The sequence below is a fragment of the Lacerta agilis genome, chromosome 4, assembly GCF_009819535.1.
Source record: "Lacerta agilis isolate rLacAgi1 chromosome 4, rLacAgi1.pri, whole genome shotgun sequence".
NCBI lineage: Eukaryota > Metazoa > Chordata > Lepidosauria > Squamata > Lacertidae > Lacerta > Lacerta agilis.
In genome coordinates, this window is record NC_046315.1 from 98,806,699 (window position 1) to 98,829,716 (window position 23,018).

A 23,018-nucleotide genomic window follows, 5' to 3' on the forward strand; every position below is an offset into this window, starting at 1 on the left:
TTTTGCAAGGGAGATAACCTCCAGCTTGTTGTTGACAGCAACATTTGATAAAAGAGAAGTTCTCTTTTAGCGGAGCAGGCAAAAGCATTCTTGATTTCCTGACCAAATAGGAACCCATCCAGTCATTTAATGCCAACCTTTCCTTGACATTGGATGGCTGAGTTCTTGATTTTTGAAAATTTGTTAATATTCACATCTTGTGCTGTCTGTTACTTGACCAGCTTTCACTTGCATTGATGATAGTGTATTATATGTATCTGGCTGAATGTACACATATACAACAATACAATCCTCATCACTTTTACCTGGCCTAAATCTAGCTGTCCAGTATTTAAGTCCATTAGGTTGCAACTCTCTTGGCCAAATGTTACGCTGAGCTTAGTAAAACTTACTGATGAGTAGCATGCCTGGTATCAACTTCTGGAACAGTACATCTCACAAAAAAGAATCATGTTTCGTCCCTTCAAACTTCTGGGTGACATCTAAATGCGTACTTGGATGAGACTCAGAATAATGGAGAAAGGACACAGAAGTAATTCATGCTTCCTCTCTTGATGATTTCTTGGGGCATCATATATAATTTGTATTAAAGGGCCATTTGGCTGCCATTGCAAACTGAGTGGGGAATACACTCACTCTGCCTGGCCCGCTGTCAGTGGTTGAAGGGAAGATTGTTTTAAAAATGATTTAGTACATTTATCAAATGCAATGGGTTGAGAGATACACATTTGGGCTCAGATTCAGTACAAGTCATGAACAGGCAGTCACTTCCAACGCTTGGACATAGAATACGCAACAATTCCAATTCATATCAGCTGCTTCTGCACAGTAGCCTGTTTTTAAGTGTGGGATTCATTTGCTGGGTGGAGGCAATTACATTTCCTGCATGTGTAGCATTTCCTGTTCTTGACATTTCTAATATATCCTTGTTTATATCAATTTGCCTATTGTCAACAGTAGCTGCAAGACACCTCTGAAATAGCAGCCAGGGTAGATAATATCCATGATTTCTCAGCCTTGGAGAAGTGCAACAGACTGCAATGCTTTATGTCAGGCATAGGCAAACTTGGACCTCCAGATGTTTTGGGACTACAACTCCCATCATCCATAGCTAACAGGACCAGTGGTCAGGGATGATGGAAGTTGTAGTCCCAAAACATCTGGAGTTTGCCTATACCTGCTTTATGTCCATAGCTCACTACTAGCTCCCCCCCCCCTTTATCTCTGTGGCACTAGAGTTATCATGATCTCCTTTTCCTCCACTTCATGAGTTTGACTTGCAGACGGAATGAAGGTCAAGCCCACATCTTTATTTGAATTTTTGGGGAACTACCCTTGACTCGTTCTAATCCAAATGTGCAATGACCCACTTGCAAACCCTTCACAGTTTCTAATAACAAACATGGATCTGGGAACAATAATTTTCAAACCTCCCACCTGTTCAGAAAACTGACCTGCAATAGCAGAACGCCTAAATGGGACTGACTTGTAGGTGTGCTCAAGAGTTGCAACTGCAGAAAATAATCTACGTTTCCTAAACCAAATAAGATGGCACTTCCTTGCCTTGCTACCTGCCATTGTTTTCCCTGAAGATGCCAAGGACTGAACCGAGGGCATTACACATCTAAGATTACATTATATGATTTGTAATCATACTGCTAAAGTTCAGTGGGACCCCACTCCCTGTTAACTGTGTTAAAGATTATAGCCTCGGTAGATAGTATCTGTACATCACATACCTAATTAATTTTGAATTTTGCTCTGAATCCTATCAACCTTGTGTTTGATCCACCCATATGTCTGGGGCTCTGCCACGCCATCGGACAATGGTGGGGTGTTGGCCAGCAGCCATATTGCAATTCGAAGGCCATTTCCCATCCAGAGAGACAGGGTGACTGAGTCTGTGACTGCTCCTCTCCAGCTCCATGCTTGCCCAGTGCTGGAAGTACTGTATAATTCTCAGGGGTAGAGCTCATGATTGGCGTGAAGCAGGTCCCAGCTTCAATTGCTAGATAACCAGTTACAGGATAGCAGGTTCTGTGGAAAATTCAGCTGGAGACTCTGGAGAGCTACAGAATGGGCAGTGTGTGCTTGTGTGTGTGTGTCAGTGATTTAACTTGGCATGTGTACAAAGAAGCCCAGTGTGTGTCTCTTCACTTGACTACTCACTTGATCCTTTGCACTCGAGGGGTGTCATGATGTGTAGCCCCACGGGGCATATCTGTTGCTAGTCTTTACTGCTTTAGGATGCAGGTGGAAGGTAGAGTTAGAGCTGAGCCAAAAGTCCTTCGGAGAACTGGGCTTGAAATAAGAGGCTTAGAGTGGCCACTGCCTGCTTGTATATATCTGGCGGCAGTGCTAGCTACTCCCTCCAAATCATTTCTGCAGTTTTTTCATTCTTGCTGGTTTCTATGTCTTAATACTGTTTCTGTTCTGCATTATGTTTTACATTCCGTTTCTGCGCACCACTTTAATATTCTTTGAATGTAGAGCGGTTTATAAATTATGAAATAACTAAACAAATACAGTGCACAACACACTTCCACTGCAAAATGCTCACAGCCTGTTAAGGGGCATTTTTCCTAGAGGGAATTTAAAAGTTTGGATGTCCATACCATCTGCTCCTCAGTTGTACTTCTGACTGGTGTGATCCAGGGCAACAGACCTATCACAAGCCCCCCCCCCCCCCCGGTCGTGTGTTTTGCCTCTCAGTGTGGGAGCAGCATTGCTGCTCATGCCATTGTCATGATAGGAGTATTCCAGCTGTGGCATCCGACTGTGGTGGCGCTGATTCGCACATCATGAGCTGATTCTGCGGCCATGACAACTCTGTTCAGACACTTCTTATCTGGTCATGCTTCCTGTTTGCAGAGAGGACTGTAACTGTGTTTGGTCACCTAGGCTTGCAATCCTCCTTCAGATCTTCCTGCTCAATGCAGTAATGTCAGCCGAGGAGTGGGAGGAGGGAGCATGCAGAGCACATTCATGAGCACCATGAACAAACTAACCAAGGGGAAGGTCCATAGCTCAGAAGCAGGATCTGCTTTGCATCTCAGGGTTCAAGCCCTGGCATCTCCAGGCTGGGCTGTAAGAGATGTCTGCCTGAATCCCTGGAGAGCCGGTCAATGGGTACCATGCTGAGCTATACGGATCAAAGGTCTGGCCTGCTATAAGGCAGCTTCCTATGTTCCTAAATAGGACTTCAATGGTCACAGTATCAGCCCCTGAGCAGGAGATTTCAGAAGAGAGATCAGCACCAACTGGTAAAATTCTGGGTGGTTTGCAGAAGATCTGCAAGGGTTTCCATCTCCCCAATTGTTTAACAGAAGCAACAAAAAGGCCTTTCACCCTTCTCAATTAGGCTGCCGAAATTAAGAGAGCTGTGAGCTGAGGAGAATTGGGAGCTGATTTTTATGTGTGAAGGACTGAGAGCTCAATTCTGATCCTGAAAACAAATGGCTGTTTCATAATTCAGCTGCTGAGCCTGGAGGTTCTACTAACTAGGCAAGGCAGGTTCCTGTAAACATGAAGTCTTTCCAGCCTGCCTTGTGACCTCTCCATGGATACAAGGAACAAATGCCTGAGCAGGGCTTGGGTGATTGTGTGAACAGACCCAACAAGCACAGCCTTGCTGCTTCACCACTTTTCTGTTTCACATTTGTTGGGCCAGGAAGCAAAACAATGCTTCATACACAAACAGCAACCCAGAGTTCTATGGTGCCTAGTAATTGACAGCTAAATTAAAGAAAAGCAAGATTTCCTAAACTGAGCATTACAGCTGTGAGTCATGAGCACTGCATTACCTAAGCCTGGTAAATAAATAATCACAACTAAATACAGATAATGTGTTAAACAGCTAGAGCTAGTAAATCACCAGTGACAGAGCGCCTTAAGGTAAATTGTTTTTTTACATTGGCAAAGGCCTTTCTGGGAAGGCTCTGTATGTGTGTGTGTTTATGTCTTCAGACATGTAACAGTAACTGGTTACTTAATGCTGCAACCATTTAGAAAATTCATTTTACCTCCATCACTTAACATTGCTTATACACAGAAACTAAGCTTCTGTGGAAGAATTATGTTGCTGGCAGTAACTACATGCCTGATGCTCCTTTCTAACAAGAATATTTCAGATGTCAAAGCTACACCAGCTTAGAAAATGTTTCCTGGTAAAATAATACTTTATAGCACTCAGAACAACACATTTTAGAGACATAAATTGATTTGTATCAATTAATTATGAAGAGGAGCTTCAAACGGCAAACATGGCCATTTTGTTAATTCAATAATGGGCTCTTTGGTGACAATTCAAAGTTGTCTGGGGCGTATGGCGTTCAACATGGGTAGGAGCACATGCAGACCTCAGAACGTCACTTAGGAGACATCCAGACTCCACAATTTGTAGGTGATTTGAAAACTAAATCAAAGGGATTGTCATTTCCTGCTACTGTCACTTTGAGGCAGGAGCAGATGCCATGGTGAGGCCGCGGTGCCCATCTCACCTTGTGATGTTGGGAAATGGGAGGTGGTGGCAAGGTCAGTGCAGTGCAGTGCAGTGCACCCGCGGAGCCAATCTGGCACTCCTGCCTGTGTTTGCACCATGCTAACCTCACCACCTTTGTCTCCATCTCCCAGAAAGCAGCAGTGATGTGAGTGAGCAGAGGTCAGGTGAGTGCTGCCCCCACCACGCTGTCAGCTGCAAGGAGGGCCACCCCAAAGGAACCTTAAATGTCAGGAAACAAGGCAGCTCCTAAATAATGGAGCCCAACTTGAGTATTGTAGGCTCATGATTCAAACATCTGTGTGATGGAAACCAAATTCAAAGTGAGCTGTTTTCAGATTCAAGGGCAGGGAATTATTTTTAGTCCCGTTTTGCTTTTAAGGATGTGATAACCATTGCACAACTAACATAACACCACCTCTGAGTACTACTCTCTCACTTCTTTAGTGGAGTGAAAAATGTGGCGTTTGAAGTAAAAGAATGGCTCTGGAGCCTGAAATTTGCCAGCCTGAAGTAAGTTTGCTTTTCACACTGAAAAAAAGTAAGAAGATGATGGGTTCATATTTAATATTGCTGCTATGTTGCACAGTTTACCCAAAACACAGATATGGGGAACTAAGGAGATATATGAATGTTTTATGGTGCTCAGTTGTACTTACAAATTTAATTCAAAGAAAACATTAATTTTAAAAGATAGCTTTCGTAAGAATCAAATGCGGAACAGCACATAGAAAAGTGTGTGCAATGGACAGAGAGCGAATAAAATTACCCAAAACTCTAATAATAGAGGGTGATAGGAGAGAGAGAAGGAGGGCTGTGAGCTCAAGCTGAAATCTCAGTCAATGTAACAGCAATTTCCAGGAAACCAGACAAAAGATTGTTTGTAGCACATGAGCACCAAAGCATTTTCATGCTCCATGAACCAAAGTCTAGTATGAAACTTTGAAATATTAGGGTAATTTGAGAATTCAACCATGACTGTGATATCTAAACAGACGGCCTGTGTTCATGTGAGTGAGTGAGTGAGTGACAAAGCTCAGTAAAGAACAAGGTTCCAGGTGTTGGTTCAAGTGTAATTTTTGTTATTAAACATGGGTTGTGACAGAAGCTTCTACAAGGACTTGCACATAACCATGACTGATGGATGTATATGTCGGCCATTCAGTTAGCTCCATCAACTCACTCAAGACACATTTTGAACAGATTATGTACTGTGGTACTTGGTAGACCATACATTAAACAAGAGACTTTGCTCTGAGGCTCTGCTTCCCACACTCCACAGGGGGAAAGAAAGAAATAAAAGGAGAGAACAAAACTCATAGAGTTTGACAGCTACTGAGGCAACACTTGCCATTTACATCATAAGCCCAAATATTTTTTTTTGCAACACAACTATATATTAATTTAATAAAATACACAATATAGCTCTTATACACTCAACAATTTGGCTCAAATGCACTGAATCTGCAATAAATCAATAAAAAATATGTCATTTGATGTAAACACATTGAATCTTCTTACATTTGCACATTTAAATGGTTTTGTGTGGATTTGTGTTGATGTCTGAAATGTTTGCACTCACTTGAGCTATTTTAGTGTCCACAAATGAATTACAAAAGGTGTTAATAATGTTAATTTGTCTCCTCTATTATTACCTATCAAAAGGTAATTATTATTTGTGATCTCGTATTATGCCTCAGGTTTAAAACATACTGCTTAGCCTAGAAATTTTGCTGGACACTAAAGCATTTCCCCCCCTCTCCTTTCCACGTGAGTTAGTTTATGCAGGTGCAGGACAAACAAGGACTCTATCATTTCACATTTAACTTTAATATGACATGAGCTGTGTTACTAATGACCAGAATATTTTTGCTGAACAATGTTATGGAATGGATTCTTGGGTTTCTTTCTCTTTTTTTCCCCTATTTTTTTTTTTTGGTGGCAGATAACTTTATACAGAAATGGTTGTCACAAATGAGTGTTAATGCTTGGGGGGAGCCTGGTTGACTACAAGACTTTTTGTTTCTTGGTTTCTGATTTTGGGATTTTCAGTTGAAGCCTATAATGACTGCTGGAAATCTATCAGAGAACTATTCCACCCTGCTTTTTATGGAGTCTACACATAAACAGTGAACAACTATCAGTCCTAAAATATCAGGTTCCATTTGCCTATTTCCCCTTTATATCTTTCTATTAGATTGTCAAAGTGGCATCGTTGTTCTCCCTCCTCCTCCTTCCTTCTCGTTAACATACATCACGCCGTTCTAATGAAAGTTTGGTAAAAACGAAACCAGTGTTATCTGTGGAAAAAGATAGAGCAGTGAAAAGAACATACTTGTGGGCACTTCAGATGTTCACTAAAAGCCTTAAAGCAGCATTGGTCTTCGTTCATCCCTGTATAAATTTTAGAACCAGGGGAGATTTTTTTTCTTTTTTTTGTATTTTCAATTCAGCAGAAGAAGCAAACAAATGCCAGGCTGTCTTTTGTGGTTTTTCTTTCATTTCCTCACAGCCACAGGGTCATTTCCCCGACAGTCCTGCAAAAGCTTGTCAATCTCCCGCACCACTTCCTCTGCATCCACGGACTCTCTCCCTAGTTCCCTGTTTGAACGGTCTATCTGCTCCAACACAGAGTCCATCTCAGCGGAGTCTCGGCTCACCCGGGAGTGCACCTCAGCAAAGACCCTGGCCATCTGGTCGGACGCAATGAAGGCAGCGTCTCTGGACTGTTTCCTAGGAGATGGGTACTGGCAGTCACTGGCTGTCATGTACTGGCTGCTGGGGTCAGCCAAGGCTCCTGGTTTGACTTCGCAACTATCCAGCGGTCCTTTTGTTGTGGTGCAAGGCTCAATACAGGTCTTGGTTGGGCTGCTTGATGCTGAGGGAACCTCTTGGAGGAGAGGACTCAGGGCACGTTTGGCTTTGAGATAAGGTTTCACATTGGCAATGAGAATAGTGTGCTCTCTCTTGTCTTTCCCAAATGTACAAAAAGTCTTTTTCCCCGTGGGGTTCACAGTTTCGTAAGTCTCAGTCTCAACATTAGCTTCCACTGTGGGGACAAAGAGATTTGTTCGATAATCTGCATTTTCAGCCTGGTTGGCAGCAGGGAACTGGGGCATCCAACATCTGTCAGAATGACCAAGCACTCGGCATTCATCTGTGCAATTAACACACTCCTCTTGTTCTGCAAAAACAAACAGGGGGGGGGGATACAATGCTTTTAAAGTCATTAATCAGCTGCCTCAATCAGATCACAGCTTGCTTATTTGATCACTGGCCATCCTCATTACAAAAGGAATCATAATTAAAACATTTCAGGAGCATTGCATAAACCAACAAGTTGAGACCATCGATTTATTTAGAACTATTCTCAAGGTACATCAGTGGCTCTGCAGCCCAAAGGAAGCAGAAAGGGGGCCTTTAGGGAGCTGCTCTCCATGGGACTGAGCTTCATCTGTAAACTAATCTGCGGTAGAAATCTGTTTGTCTCTCTTCTGATTAAATCGTTTGAGAGAAGAGCAAATGGTAGTGAACTAACTCAAGGAGAATTATCAGTATTACTTTTTAATGCAAGAACCAATAACCGAACAATGGCTGACTCTACATAAACACAAACACTTCATAAAAATTAAGCAAGCTGAGCTTTCATCTTTGACACCTCTGTTGTTCGTAATTGTTTTGTTGCATGGCAGTCGTGTAATAAAAAGTGTTTCTCAAAAAGCTTCCTTTTCTAGCGAAAAACACAGGAATGGAATTTTTCCGCTACTGCGCATTGAGTACAAGCTTGTCAAAGGAGCCACTGCAGCTGTTTTATTAGACATGAGTATGGATTGTGTAATTGGCTTTTATCTTTTTTGCTTTTGTTTTGGTAAGAATCTGTTGGAAAATTTGATTTCTGCAGCACTTACTATTAGGAAGTGTCATACATTTACATTTTCTTACAGCTGATAATATTTTCCAGTCAGATGGCTTTCTTTTCTTTTCTCGAGAATCGTTAACAAAGTGAACTTTCTTTTCTTTGCCATGATTTTCTCGTCAGAATTATCAAAATGCCTGGAGTTACAATGGGCAGTGTGTGTGTATGTGTGAGTGCATTTAGAGGAAGGGCCTGTGGCGTGCACATGTGAAAAATGTGTCCTGGACACAATGGACCTTCCACAAGATTCCTGCTGGTGGACCACCCAGGGACAGGAGCAAGGGACAAACCTTCATCCCCCAAGTGCAGTGCTTTGGATTTCTCGGTTAGGCTGAATTGCAGGGATTCAGTAGCATGAGAAAAAGTAACAGGGTGGACTAAGGGGTAGAGCTAACATAGGAGCTAATCCTGTCCATGGCGATCCCAGTGGAAGGAAGAAGGGGCAGGTTTTACTGTATCTCAACTGATTGTAGCTATTCACTTTGTCCCACTGGGCTGAGTGCCAGCCACTGAGCCCTGGGCAATCATTGATGCCCACTTCCATCTCCATATCATGACACACACCCCGGCCTGGTTCAGTTTCTTGGTCACACCAATGTGTGACAGAACCTAGAAACTGGTTTTCGAAGGAATAAATATGAAAGAAGTAAAGGAGCAAAATAGAAAATAAGAAAGTGAACTTCCTTAACAACAGTCTGTGTTTCCTGAGTATTCTGTAAAGCCCTGTCAATCAAAGAACAAAAAAATGAATACTGAACACAATATAGTCCTAGTTAAATTCAATCTAATCCCTGTTCATTTCAATGGGGACTTTTAAACACACATACATTTAACTTCTTTGGTTGAAGTCAGTGGGACTTATGTGCTTAACCTTGGCTGGATGGTGTCCAGAGTATAAATAAGCTGATTGCATGTGTTGCACTTTAATACTTTGCATATTATCTCCTAAAATAACTATTAGCCTTCCATATATTATTTAAGAATTGTAAAACAAAATATATAAAAATGAAAATATCCCACATAGATTGCTCTGGCCACTCTACAACTGTGTAAAAAAAACAACACAAAAATCAGAATATTACTACTAGAAACTTTCAGTGCACAGGTGTGTACCAAGCCAGTCTATGGATGGCAGTGACTAATATACAGTGGTACCTCGGGTTAAGAACTTAATTTGTTCTGGAGGTCCGTTCTTAACCTGAAACTGTTCTTAAACTGAAGTACCACTTTAGCTAATGAGGCCTCCTGCTGCCGCCGCCGCACAATTTCTGTTCTCATCCTGAAGCAAAGTTCTTAACCCGAGGTACTATTTCTGGGTTAGCGGAGACTGTAACCTGAAGCATCTGTAACCCGAGGTACCACTGTATCCCTCTGCGGACATGGCAGGGATTCACAGAATTACTTTATTTTCTGTATCTTGATGTTTCTGTGTTGCTTTTTGGCCTGACGGCTTCCACGGCAGCTCACAAAACAGTTTCCAAACTACCTAAGCCACATCTGGGGACTATGACAAACCCAGTAGAATCACTGACATTTTTGTTTTTGAATGGCAAACCCGCCCCCATCCCAGTGCCAAGTCAGAAACCACATCAGGAACATCCAAACCATACCCAATTATACAAGTTTTGCCAGTTAGTCCACTGCTATTTTTCTGAGCAACTTCCTGAGCAACATTGAAGATGATCTCCCTTTAAAATACACAAAGGAAAGGAGGCAGCAACACAAACCAGACAACAGGCTGAAGGTGGAAGGAGGCAGAAAATGTTTTCAGAAAGAAACTGGCTGAAAGAGTCTTCTTTGTTTCCACCACCCCCTCCAGAAAGAGCCCCCTTGTTCTCTGTGCAGGTGGTCCATCCTCCCACTGCAAAACCTTACCTAAATGACAAGGCCAGCCCAAGACATTTGGGTGTCAGGGGACGAGGGAAATCCAGATGGCAATTCTCCAAGCACACACTCCTAAAGACACATTGCACGCTCTACTGGAAACCTCACATGGGCAAACCCCATCAAGATGAGCAAGAGTTGATCATGAGAATGCTTATTCCTTGTTCCCTGCCCCCCCCAAACCCTGGCGCAGGGGGGGGGGCTGTGCAGGAAAGGGCTTCCATTGCCATTAGAGCAGCTCTCCGTATCCCTTTGTGCCACCCAGGTCAGAGGTGCCTGCCTCCCACTGTGCCCCCCTGAATGGTGGCCCATAATTTCCCGAGGCAACCATCTCAGCTTGCCTCATCGTGGAGCTGCTGGAACCGACCTATGCCACTACGGCTGACTCCACTGCTTTCCTCTGAACGTGTGAACTAACGATCCTGGTTTGTATTTATGCTTGCAGTATTGACTAAACGTCCACTTGAGCTACCAGGGATTCCTAGCACCAACTGAATTAAATATGAAGAGGGGAGAGTGGTTTTAAGAGGAAATAAGCACGCATTGACCTTGAAGGGAAAACCTACCCCTTCTCCCTGAGCTTTTGTCCCACTGGGCAGGAGGGAAAGAAGGGGGGGGGGACACATCAGCAGCTTTCTGTCTCTTTTATTCACCTTCCTTGCTTTCCTTTTTTATGTCACATCACAGAAAGCAGATTTGAAGTATTGATTATCATATATTATAAGCTGCTCACCTCACCATTAGCCTGCAATTTTGACTTGCTGCAGCTAGCAGACAGGAGAGAAGTAAATCGAAGAGGTACTCTTGTACCAAGAGCAAAAAAAAAAACAAGAAACAAAAAAAGCAGCTATAAACACAGAGTGAACTATCACCACCCACAGCTAAATGAGTATTTATGAGAAAGTGAAATCAATTTGAAAGGTAAAAATAAATATATAAAATGGGCCCTCATCTCACATTGTGCAGCAGAAGAGGTTGGTAAGGTGATCTGCGCCATTGGTCTTTATCACAACTCAGGCCGACCTGCTTCTCTGGTTGAAAACAAACCTTTAACAGTCCAAGTGGGTACAATAAACAGCAGCAGCCCGGAGGCTTTGTCAGTCTCTGGAGGCACCCGGGTAAACAATCAGAAGCGCTTTGTGCACATTAGGGAGAGCAAATCCGAAAATAGACCAGAGAAATTAGCAGCCATAGAAAGAAAAGGAAACAAGTTACCTGGAATTAACCATGGCTGGCAAGTCCTAGCAAACAGGAAAGCAGAGAAAACAAGGCAGCTGCAGTAGAATTTAGAGTCACAAAACCCCAGGATGCAGCCCGTAGAATGTGTGGTTGTGCTAATTGTATACAAATAGGCAGGGCTCTCCAAGCATGCTGAACATTTAAAAGAGGGGTTACAGGGTAAGGACAAACTGAAATTACAGCTGTTGAAAACTGAAGTGCATGTGCCACCAAAATGGAAAAATCAGCTACCAAGAGAATAATGTTTAAGCAGAATGATGGGGAGTAAAATGGCAAACAAGAGCGGCTTGGTATAATGCAAATTATTTTTATTTTTGAAATGTTTTCAATGTGCATGTTGCAGCTTCTATTACCTTCTGGATCAATAGGAATTCAGCTTAATGTATTGTTTATAAGGTGTAACTGAATCCAATGGAACAGAAGTGCTTTGTCCATATGATGAATGTGCTTTGTGACCATTTACAGTAAAATTTATTTATAGCCCCCCCCCCCCCGGCCGTTTCCTCTGGCTTCAAAGCAAATGACAACTGTTAAAATAAATCAACATATATGCATGGATATAAAGCTAAAATTATCTCCATTTCTACCACCTAGAACAATGGATAGATGTCACTGATTTGGAGCAGGGTTGCTAACAGCTTTTTATGATCGCTTCTGATGTAGCTCCAGCCACTTTAGAGGGGACAAGGATGTTCTCTGCCCCAGATCAGGGCTGTCTTTCCTTGGGAGAAGTGAAACACTGGGCTGGGACATAAACACAAAGTCCTGGAGTCTTGGAGAGCAGCTTCCCTCTCTGAACTGGCCGTAACTGTCTATCTTGACGACAGTCATGTCAAGAAGCTGCTCATCAGACAATTTAGCCTCCTGCAAAAGAGCTTTTTTAAAAATCAGGCCTGGGGCATAGTTTATAATGGTTGGGATTTTTGAAAGAAAAAACCCATTTAAGTTTGTTTTTCCTGGAGTGCCCCCTACATCAGGGTGTCTTCAGATTCATAAGCACCAAATAATATCTATCTGAGGCATGTGGAACTGCTCTGAGTATTTTGAAAGTGGTCTTTCTTAATCTGTGAAAGTGGATTTAAGAAAATCATGAAATGAAATATGCCTCTTCAGGAATTAGGCAAGCACTTTTCCTTATTCCTTGCCTTTTAGTAATATGTTGCCCATTCCCACAGTTTACACAACATGTTTAAAATAAACCATATGGGATCAGTTCCCTGGAGAATGAGCAGCACTGTCCATCCAGACTATATTATGGTTAATAATTCTTACTTTTGACAGCTTTTGTTGCTGCCACAATAGTGTCACAAAACCTTCTATAATTCATATCAAAAAGTCTCTCTCTTTTGGAGGGGAGCAAATGTCTGCTGGAAAAGGAGCTATTATCACAAGGTATCTATAAACGGTAAAGGACCCCTGGACATTCAAGTCCAGCCAAAGGGGATTATGGGGTGCAGCGCTTATCTCCGCTTTCAGGCTGAGGGAGCCGGCATTTGTCCACAGACTGCTTTCCGGGTCAGGTGGCCAGAAAGACTAAACCGCTTCTGGTGCAATGGGACAATGTGATGGAAACCAGAGCACACAGAAATGCCATTAACTTCCCACCGCAGAGGTACCTGTTTAGCTACTTGCACTGGTGTGTTTTCGAACTGCTAGGTTGGCAGAAGCTGGGACAAAGCAATGGGGGCTCACCCCACCCCAAGCGTGGATTTGAACTGCCGTCCATCTGATCAGCAAATCCAAGAGGCTTAGTGGTTTAGACCACAGCGGCACCTGCGTCTGTCAAGGTATGGGGGCAGCGGGGGGGGGGCAGAAGAGGAAGGTAGAACAATGGTTTCTCTGAAATATCCTAAAGGGATTTGGGATTCTCCTGATGAGGATGATCAGCTAAAGTGCTTCTTTTGATGCTGAATTCATCTTTAATTACAATTGATCTTGACATAAATAAGCAGAGACAAACAAATAGAGTTCTATGTTCAAGCTGCGTGTTATTAAACAGAGCTCTCTGGAATCTACATATTTATATTGGTCTAGGTGGTGTTTTCAGCTAAGGAAAGCAATTAGGAGGGTTAGATTAGAAAACTGATTGGCAATAAATCCAGAACAATTCCTGCCCCCTCCAGGGGCCTTGCAGTCTCTTCTCAGTACAAAACGTTCTGTCTCTGTTAGGGCTAGCCCTAGACATCTTGGTCCCTGATGCACCAGATCCCACTTACCCTAAATAATCTTGGGGAAGTCTGCTCCTGCTGGATTGTGTTCATCATGCACCAAGTCTGTCCTCCCCATTCCAGCTCTGAATGACAACCATACTCTGCCCTCCCTTCCTTACTGAGAGGGTTGTCTCTAGAGAGCTCCAACTAGCCAAGGATTGCTACCATTGCGCCTTAAAGGAAGGTGTATAGCCATATCTTCCTTTAATGTGCATCATAAACTTCTTGAGCTTCTGCCATTTATAATGTGTGACATCCATGTTATGTTTCCTGGGAATCACGGTTGCCCCACACTTTCCCCTTCCTTAATCCAGATTATCTCTGCCCAGCAATAATCCGCAGAGGAGGAGAAAGTTCAGATCAAAGCACTGCCGATGGCAAGTGGGTGTTTGCCTCTCCTTCCCTTTTCTCCCATGCTTCCCACTTCCATTTCTGTTTCCATCAGGGCCCCCGTTTATTTCTGGAGGTTGTCTCAATTATTTCTTTCTTCTTGTCAGGGCTTATTCTACCGGAGCTTCCAAGCACCTTGTGTTGTCTTTTTCTTGCATACCCGTGTGGTATTTCTTTGGCAGGTGTTTCGTTCGTCCCCCTTTTTCTGCGCTCAGCTGGAAACTGTATTTTGCATGTCATACATTTACTACTTCACAGTTTAACATTTCTTTGCAGAACCAGAAACAACGAATATTTTTAAAAATATCCTCAACCTCACTTTTTGCTATGTGAGGGGCAGAGGTTTGGAGGTTGTTGGATGGTCAGAGTTTTGTCCCTTCCTTTAGCAAGACAGTCAATGGAATGTTTGAAAAGGATGCTAACGGGGGAGGGAGGGCTGCTTTACCACATTTGAGTGGTTGGTTAAAAGTTCTTTTGGGTTGTTGCTGTTGTTGTTTTTTAAGGCTCACTGTTGGCCCCAAACACTACAAGTTTTACAGTATATTCCAGCATATTGCTTTGTGCATAAACTGATCCATGAAAAAAAGATAAATAATTTTTGCACTGTTTCTGTGGGGAGAAAGTTGCCATTTTTTAAATCAATTTAGAATCAAGTTGAGATGAACCTGAACTAGCAGTAAAAACCTCACCTACTCCATTTCAGTAAATAAAATGGCAATTTCAGATTAAACAGAAGTAGCTTATGTGCATGTGTGCATTCAAGTCCCAGGAAATTCCATTTTGCACATTTCCTGGGAGGATTTTTTTTTTGGGGGGGGGGGGGGCGTTAAACAATCCAGAACATGTGTTTGGATGTGGAGCATCTCAGTCTGATGCAAAACAGAAGGGTGTGCGCTGAGACAAGCTTGAGGAAAAAAACAAACGGGGTGCCTCCAATGTGTGGTCATGGAACTGTCAGAGTTTTAATTGCTGATACATGTGCTTAGCTCTCATATTTGGACAAGAGACAAGTTGAACATGGAAAAAGTGGATTTTATGCTCAATGTTACATTTTCAAAATCCAAGAACCATTTTTATTACGTAAAAGCTGCTTTGGGAGGGTTGGATAAGTGGCAAGGAATTGGGAGAAAGGATGCTTAAATCTTTCAATGCAATGGCCAGTATTTTTCTGCTTTATCTCCCCCCTCCAATAATCTGTGCCCCCCCCCGTTAAGTTCCAAATACACGTTTGCAAGTACAAGCAAGCATCTGTAATGGTAAGAAATGGGGGAGGGAAAGCAGTTGACATGGAAAGGGTTAATAATACATACATGCTCAGTGCTGCTCTGCTCTCTCCCATTCAATGGTTTGCCCGCCTCCCACAACAATGGGGGGGATTAAATGTGAATGTACGTGATGTTTAATTAGGCCTGGAAAGGGTTAAGGGAAGATATTTCAACATGAACTTGGCATGCATTATTTCAAAGGCAATGAAGAGCTGATGGACTAGCAGTGGACCCAATTCTAGTCCATCACAGCTGAGATGAACTGCATAAACAAGAAGGCTATTTAAAAGGGTCAGAGCTGCTCTTTACTCCCCATACTCCACATCACATAAAAAGCTCCTTCCACATAAACTGCTTCTGAGAAATCTGAGTACCAGTTCAAACACAACCCTGTGAATGAGACTCCCTGTGGTCAGAAGCCTCTGGGTGAGAGCTCTTGGGTCTGGACACAGCGATAGCCGCTCCTAGCCCTGTGCAGCACGGCCGGCCACTCGCTTGCCACTCCTGCTCACTTACCCTCCTGCAGTGTCAGGCAGCTTGAAGCAAGAGAGAGAAACAAGAATGTTTCCTCTGTGCTATTGCAATAAATAGAACAAAAAACTGAGCACCGGCGGACGATGAGCAAGCAAATGATCCACCCTTGGAGAGAGCTGGCAGCGGCGCTCTGCGCGTGGCTGTAGCAGCAGTCAGAATTCCTTCTGTTGTCACCCAGAGGCTTCTCTCCACACTGAAGCCATTTTTAGGCCTCTGGTAGGAACATGGACATAGTTTGCAATTCTGACATTAAAGTTAGAGTTAACATATTCATGCAAGAAAAAGAAAACAATGGTTGTTACCTGAAAATTTTCCTTCCTTACAGCGGGCCGGTCCACAGAGCCCAACAATGGGTCTTTGGCCTCTCCCTTGCTGTTCTGGAGGAAAATTGGACCTGTGAGTTATAATGCAGAAAACACCCTTCATGCCATACTCCCCAGCCACCCACATTATGCCCTGCTAAATTTTAAATGTTCACAGCTGAAATCTATCATCCAGGCCAGACAAGCCCAAAGCAGGTTCACACCGGGACCCTCTGAAAGACATGCACAACATCCTTGTTCTCCTGGCCCCACAGCCTGGTTACCCTGCCCCCTGCACAGGTAAGAGATACAGAAACCACCAAAGCCACAAATCTGTCAAGCACAGAATAGTGAAAATACTAACCACATACCCTCCAACATTTCTCTGGTGAAAATAGGGACACCCTGTTCCACCAATCATCATCATTACCATCATAATTTTACCCCCCCCCATCTGACCGGGTTGCCCCAGCCACTCAGGGAAGCTTCCAACATATATAAACATAATAAAACATTAAACATTACAAAACTTCCCTATACAGGGCTGCCTTCAGGTGTCTTCTAAAGGTTGTATAGTTACAGTCAGGGGGAAAAGTAAGTGCACCCTCTTTGAATTCTGTGGTGTTACATATCAGGACGTAATAGCAATCACTTGTTCCTTAGCAGGTCTTAAAATTAGGTAAATGCAACCTCAGATGAACAACCACACATGACGTATTACGCCGTGTCATGATTTAGTTAACAGAAATAAAGCCAAAATGGAGAAATCATGTGTGAAAAATGAAGTAGACCCTTACTGCTTCCATAGGAATTAGAATCATAGAATCCTAGAGTTGGAAGAGACCCCAAGGGCCATCCAGTCCAACCCCCTGCCAAGCAGGAAACACCATCAAAGCATTCCTGACAGATGGCTTTCAAGCTCTGCATTCAAAATCCCATGTAATGCAGGTAAACGGACTGAATAAATAAATTGTTGTGTGTGATGGCTGAGCTGCAAACAAAAGAGTTCCTTCACAAAGAGAACAGCATAAAAATATGGAGTTTTGAACTGGCATCCCAAGCAAGTGGGCAGCCCCAGCTCCCCAAGCATCTCAGAACCAGCGACAAAGTGTCAAGGTAACAAGCAAGTTAAGAAGCTGAGTGACTGGAGGCTAAGTGTCTCCCGTTTAATTAATTAAGGCACCACTTAAACTTTAGCAAGGGCACAGTCAGCCTGTACAAATGCATTTTCAATTCTGCCCCAGAAGGTAAGCTACCTCTAAATTAGCAGAGAAGTCTTGAGAGGCAATAGTAAACCAGAAACCTCTATTAAATACCAATTTTGGAGGAGTAGCCCCACTCCACCCCAACCCCTATATGGCTCCACACAATGAAGACCTAGCAAATGGGAGAATCGTCTTTGAACAAAAAGGTGGTATTGGCTTTTAGTTCCAACTCAGTATAAGTTTCAGTTTTTTAGGGTAAAATGGACAGCATTTAATGAAAGCGTAAGAGCAGGACTCAGCTGAAAGTTTCAGCTTCTAGTTCAATTAACACCAGTTTAAAAAGTAGTTTAATTTTTCAATACTAGTGTAAATTACAACTTAAACTGCACGGTAGCTTGCAATATAAAAAGCTTTAGTTGCCACACAGCACAGACCTGGTTTAAGGACAGCAAAATCAAAATGGCAGATTTCAGGCCAAGTCAAAGCTTGATCTTTCAGTCCAGCATAAAAACTGTTTAAAGTTCTGGAGGGACTTCAAGTTCCCACACCCAGGCCATAGTCCCCACCCAATGTCCACTTCCCATTTAATCATTGCCCATCATCTGCTCCTTAAATTACCCACGTTCTGGTCATGACAATGAGGTAAAATTCCTAAATTCCCTAAATAACTGCACCCTAGAACAGCTTTGGTCATACAACAGATCCAAGGGGGTGGGGGCTCTTAATCGTAACTGGCATCTTGCTGTGATTGATATGTCAGTGCTGCTGAACTGACCGGGAACAGCGTTCAGAGTGCTGTTGAATTCAGCATATTTTGAAATGGCCAAGGAAGTCCAACACAGTAACATTTGACTTCAAAAGAGGAAACTCCCCTCAAATGAGATCACCTCTCAACTTTGTTTTTCACAAAAGGATAAATCTTTCAGGAATGTCAGGGGGTTGTCCAAAACTTCAAGAACAGAAGCTCATATAGAATATATTCCACAGAATGCCGGGGGGGGGGGGGGACACAAACAGGACCAGGAGAATGCCAGCATGGCTAACAAGCAGAGTCAGGGAAGCTTCTAGAGGCAGGAATACTTCCTCGGGAAAATGGCACTATAGTGGTACCTCGGGTTATGAACTTAATTCATTCCGAAGGTCCGTTCTTAACTCAAAACTGTTCTTAACATGAGGCGTGCTTTCGCTAATGGGTCCTCCCACTGCCACGCGATTTCCATTCTCATCCTGGGGCAAAGTTTGCTACCAGCAGCACCTACGTCCGGGTTAGTGGAGTTTGTAACCCGAAGTGTTTGTAACCCGAGGTACCACTGTACTCTTGTTCAAGAGAGAACAAAAAGGAACAACAACTTCAGTGAAAGAAATGCAAGCAGTCAACAAAGCATGCGTGGCGCGCGCGCGCACATGCGTGCGCACACACACATATGGAATGCAACACTTCCCTTGCAAAACAGCACAGAATTTATTTTACAGGGGAAATAGACCACAGAGCCTGGTGCTTGCCAATCAGAAGGTCGGCGGTTCGAATCCCCGCAATGGGGTGCGCTCCCGTTGCTCATTCCCTGCTCCTGCCAACCTAGCAGTTCGAAAGCACATCAAAGTGCAAATAGATAAATAGGTACAGCTCCGGCAGGACGTTAAACGGCGTTTCTGTGCGCTGCTCTGGTTCGCCAGAAGCGGCTTAGATTACAGCTGGCCACATGACCCGGAAGGTGTCTGCGGACAAACACCGGCTCCCTCGGCCTATAGAGCGAGATGAGCAACGCAACCCCAGAGTCATCCGTGACTGGACCTAACGGTCAGGGGTCACTTTACCTTTACCTTTTACTATTATATCAAATTCACCGATATGAATTAATTCTGTTCAGTCTAAAGGTCAAACTACATGTGCTATGGGGGATCCATGACTGAATCTTCTTACCCCTTTACTGCAAAGTAACATGGGGGAAAGGGCTGGTAATTTAAGTGGGAAATCATGCTAGCAGTTCAAAACTGCACACACACACACACACACACACACATACACACAGAGATAACATTAGGGAATGTCCCGATATTTCAGAGCACATTTATATTTAGGACCGATATCTATGGTCCTTCACTGGCTCCACATGATGTCTTTATGGTATGGTAGATGCATGTCACAGACATGGATTCAGGTTTCAAAAAAGTCTGAAATGAGTTAAGAACATTGGTAAAATAAGTAACCACAATGACTGCTGTTTAAAAAGAGCAATTTAAATCTTTGATATATGCAAGCACAAGCCTTTGAAGTGTCCTTTGCCCTCTTCCTCAAAATACAAACCAAAACACTTATTTTAGCTAGAGGATTTTTATCAGGATGTCTCCTTCAATTAGAAGATGTGTTTTGGGATTAAAAATAGAACTGACATAACTACTTGTGGTGGGGATTTGTTTATCCGCATGGCCCAAGGATAGTTTAATAAGGACAGATAAATGGAATGCATTTCTGCAGCGTATAAGGAACATCCCTATACTGCTTTAAACTAGTAGTCCTTTGGTTCCCCTGGCCTAGTGCTGTGGCTCTTCAGGGTTTCAGGTGCGAAACAGGCCACTGATATGGGCAGCTATGCAAGAGGCACTTGGATCACATAAAACATTTGGTGTACTTGTAGCAATGGCAATGGTGTTTGTTTGTGGGTGTGTATTGCAGTTTCTGCCATTCATATTAAGCGTAGACATATCTGCCAGCATCAACAGCAAGATGTGTCACTGGAATGGTGAGAGCCCACCCCAGAATTGTGGCTTTGCACCACAGGAAAATAGTCCTGGCTGAAGTGAAGTACTTACACAAGGAGGAGAACATGCACAACAGCTTCATGCAGTAACTGCATCAACCCCCCCCCCCGACTATGCCAACAGAAGACAAAATCATTACCAGATGCAGAATGGATGGAGCTCTGGAGATGGATGCAACCATGACACGTCAGATAAATGGTAAATGGGATCTAGGCTCCCTATCCGAAATATGGCCAGTTTTTTCCAGCCAAACCTTGACCCATATGCTTCTTTCATTATGTCCACACGTCTACAAATGTCTGCTGCAACAAAACAATGTTTGTTCTGTAACAGCAAGATGAGAGACTGTTAATACGTTGGGTTCCAGGAAGGCAGATGGTGTACCAGAGCCATAAACATCAATACTCCTGTAATGCAAGCAATGGGATTTATTGCTATGACCATTTCACTAAAGGTCACCATAAACCTGCTCTCCCCCCACCTTTTTTTTACTGTTAGATGGATCTGATAGACAAGACAAAATCCACACTGCACTGAATGACCTGACAGAAGGTTAGGAGGTGTAGGAAGAGTCGTCACCTGCCAATTCTACTCTTGATTATCAGAAACACAAAATAAAAACTTAAAATTCTGTTTGAAAACAAATCAAAGTCTCTTACCAGGTAACCCAAACCATATACAAGTGGACACATCCATTCATCCACCCATGTTTTGCCCTGGGCTCTGCTTGCCACTGGTGTGCAGACCTTGGAAAGTTGCCCATGAGGGAATGTGGCCATTGGGCTGAAACAGGTTTCCCCTCCTCTGCTCTGCATTCCTGTGTCAAAAATGGGAGGGGCAGAGACTTCGAAACCTCTTTATCTGTCCCTCAGAACTGTCCCTAGGCCACACCTCCTCTCCGCAGGCCACGCCCCCTCACTTGCCCTGCTTGGCATGCAGATGTCTCGCTTAGATGTAATGCCTGCTGCTTGTCTGGTTGCAGGATGGAGAGGGGTGTGTGAGAGTGAGCAGAAACTAGCATGCCATTTCCATTCCTTGCTCCACCCACTTTTGCCATTGGCCCCATCCAGTGCTGCCATGTGGCCCTTGGAAAGTCACCCAGAATGGAATGTGGCCCTCAGGCTGAAGAGTATCCGTACCCTTGTAGGCCTCCTGAGCAGGCCAAGTCCTCAATTGACACACACACACACACACACACACACACAGTTTTATTCTATTTATTTTTGCATTTCTGTAGACCTCAGAACTCCACCATGAGCATCCTGCTGTTTCTCAGTGGTTTTGGTTGTAGCAGCTGTCAGGTGGTGACCTGAGTTCACTATTAGAAGTTGTGCTTCTTGGGCAAGTTATGATATTCAAAAGCCAGTGGTGAACTCTGCATTCTTCAGCGTAGGACAAGGGCTTTAAGTTTGTTTTCCTTGTAGTTGAAAGGGAAAAAAGAAAGTGATTTGTGCGCCCCACAGGAAAGACGGGAAACTGGCAGCATTTCTTTCATCCAAAAAGTTTACGAATCACTTGCCCTCCATAGTGATAATGACGTATTAGACCAACATCCCCAGCAGGTTCATTAGTGCTTGACCAGATGGCACCACAAACTATGACTTTCCAGATCCACTGAATTATGCTTCATTGAAAGCATTATTACACCCAGGTGAGAGATTTCCTGGATGAGGTTAGATGGCTTCTGTCTGGGTTATGGGGAAATCCATGTTTTGTCCAAAAGCCGAAATGCTACAAGTCTGTCCTAGCTTTCTGCCTCTCTTGTTTCTAGGTTAGCAGATTACTCCATAGCCAGGAACTTGGTGCTCTCTTTGATTTTAGGGCCATAATAAAAACCCTCTGCTTGCAAGGCAATTGAAATACTCCCCCCCCCCCGGAAACCCAGCCGTGCATCAGTAAGAAAAAAGTCAGTAAGGTCCTAAATGAAGTATGAAGGTGCCTCACAGTAACTCCGTCCTAGATAACCACGTGCAAAGCAATCACACAACTAGAGGCATTTTACAAGTGTTTTCTGTAGTCCAGCTTAATAAATGAACAAGCTTCTTTTTCTATTTTAAACCAGTCAGATGATCACTGCATTTTCATGTGTGTTAATGGCATCTAGGATTGCCAACTACAGCTTGTAATTCCCCATGAGCTTTGCAACATAACATGAAGTGTCTGTGTTGTTCAGTTCTTAGTAGTTTTGTTCTCCTTGAGTTTCTGCACCAAATTGGGGTGCTCTCTCCTTCACCCCAGGGTTCAGCGCTGACCTGTTAGCAGGCACAGAGGTAAATTCTCCTCTCCCAAAGTCGGTCAGCACAGTGCCTGAAGATAATAGCTGCCATGGTAGTCTCCATTATCAGGATGAGACACAGGGTAAGTAGCAAGAGACACAGAGAGCAATCCAAACCCAAGGTCTGCTGGAATAAGCAGAGTTTGAAATAGGCAGATCTCCATCTGAAGTCTTTCATCCTGGCTCAGATGGAGAAAAGTGGAAATAAGCTGTCTGGGCTAAGACCAGAGTAAGCCCTCCAAAAGGGGCACTTGGGAGGTGAGTATGGCAGGATAGAACAGGGGCAGACTTAGCCCTACCCCAAAATCCCTTCAGCTCAGTCGCATGATCAAGCCACCTAGCAGAAGTTTCACTGACAAAAAGGATGGTGTAAGTCAGGCTCTATTTAAAAGGGTTGTTTCCCCTCTGCCAGGTGCAACCAGCAGTAATCCCCACTTCTGAAGGGAGTTTGCCCTGGAAGAAGGTGTGGGGAGGGGGAAAGGTACACACATGCTATGCCCCACAGAACTCGGAGTGTGGAATGAGGAAGACAGCAAGGGT

The 23,018-nt window shown here is 43.5% G+C and overlaps 1 protein-coding gene across 10 annotated transcripts in view; it reads right to left on the bottom strand.

Annotated features, from left to right (window-relative positions):
• Positions 1–5,114: 5,114 nt before the first annotated feature.
• PCDH17 (protocadherin 17) overlaps positions 5,115–23,018 on the bottom strand; it is a 142,706-nt gene continuing 124,802 nt past the window's right edge. For 3 of the 10 annotated variants that reach the window (XM_033148003.1, XM_033148006.1, XM_033148002.1), the window contains 2 exons: positions 16,239–16,313; positions 5,115–7,682 (listed from right to left, as the gene is read on the bottom strand). In XM_033148003.1, the coding sequence (XP_033003894.1) occupies positions 6,997–7,682; positions 16,239–16,313 (761 nt within the window). In that variant the 3' untranslated portion in view covers positions 5,115–6,996. Of the gene's footprint in view, positions 7,683–16,232; positions 16,314–23,018 lie in introns of those variants that run through there. The other 7 variants (XM_033148012.1, XM_033148010.1, XM_033148007.1 and 4 more) reach the window with 5 other exon arrangements.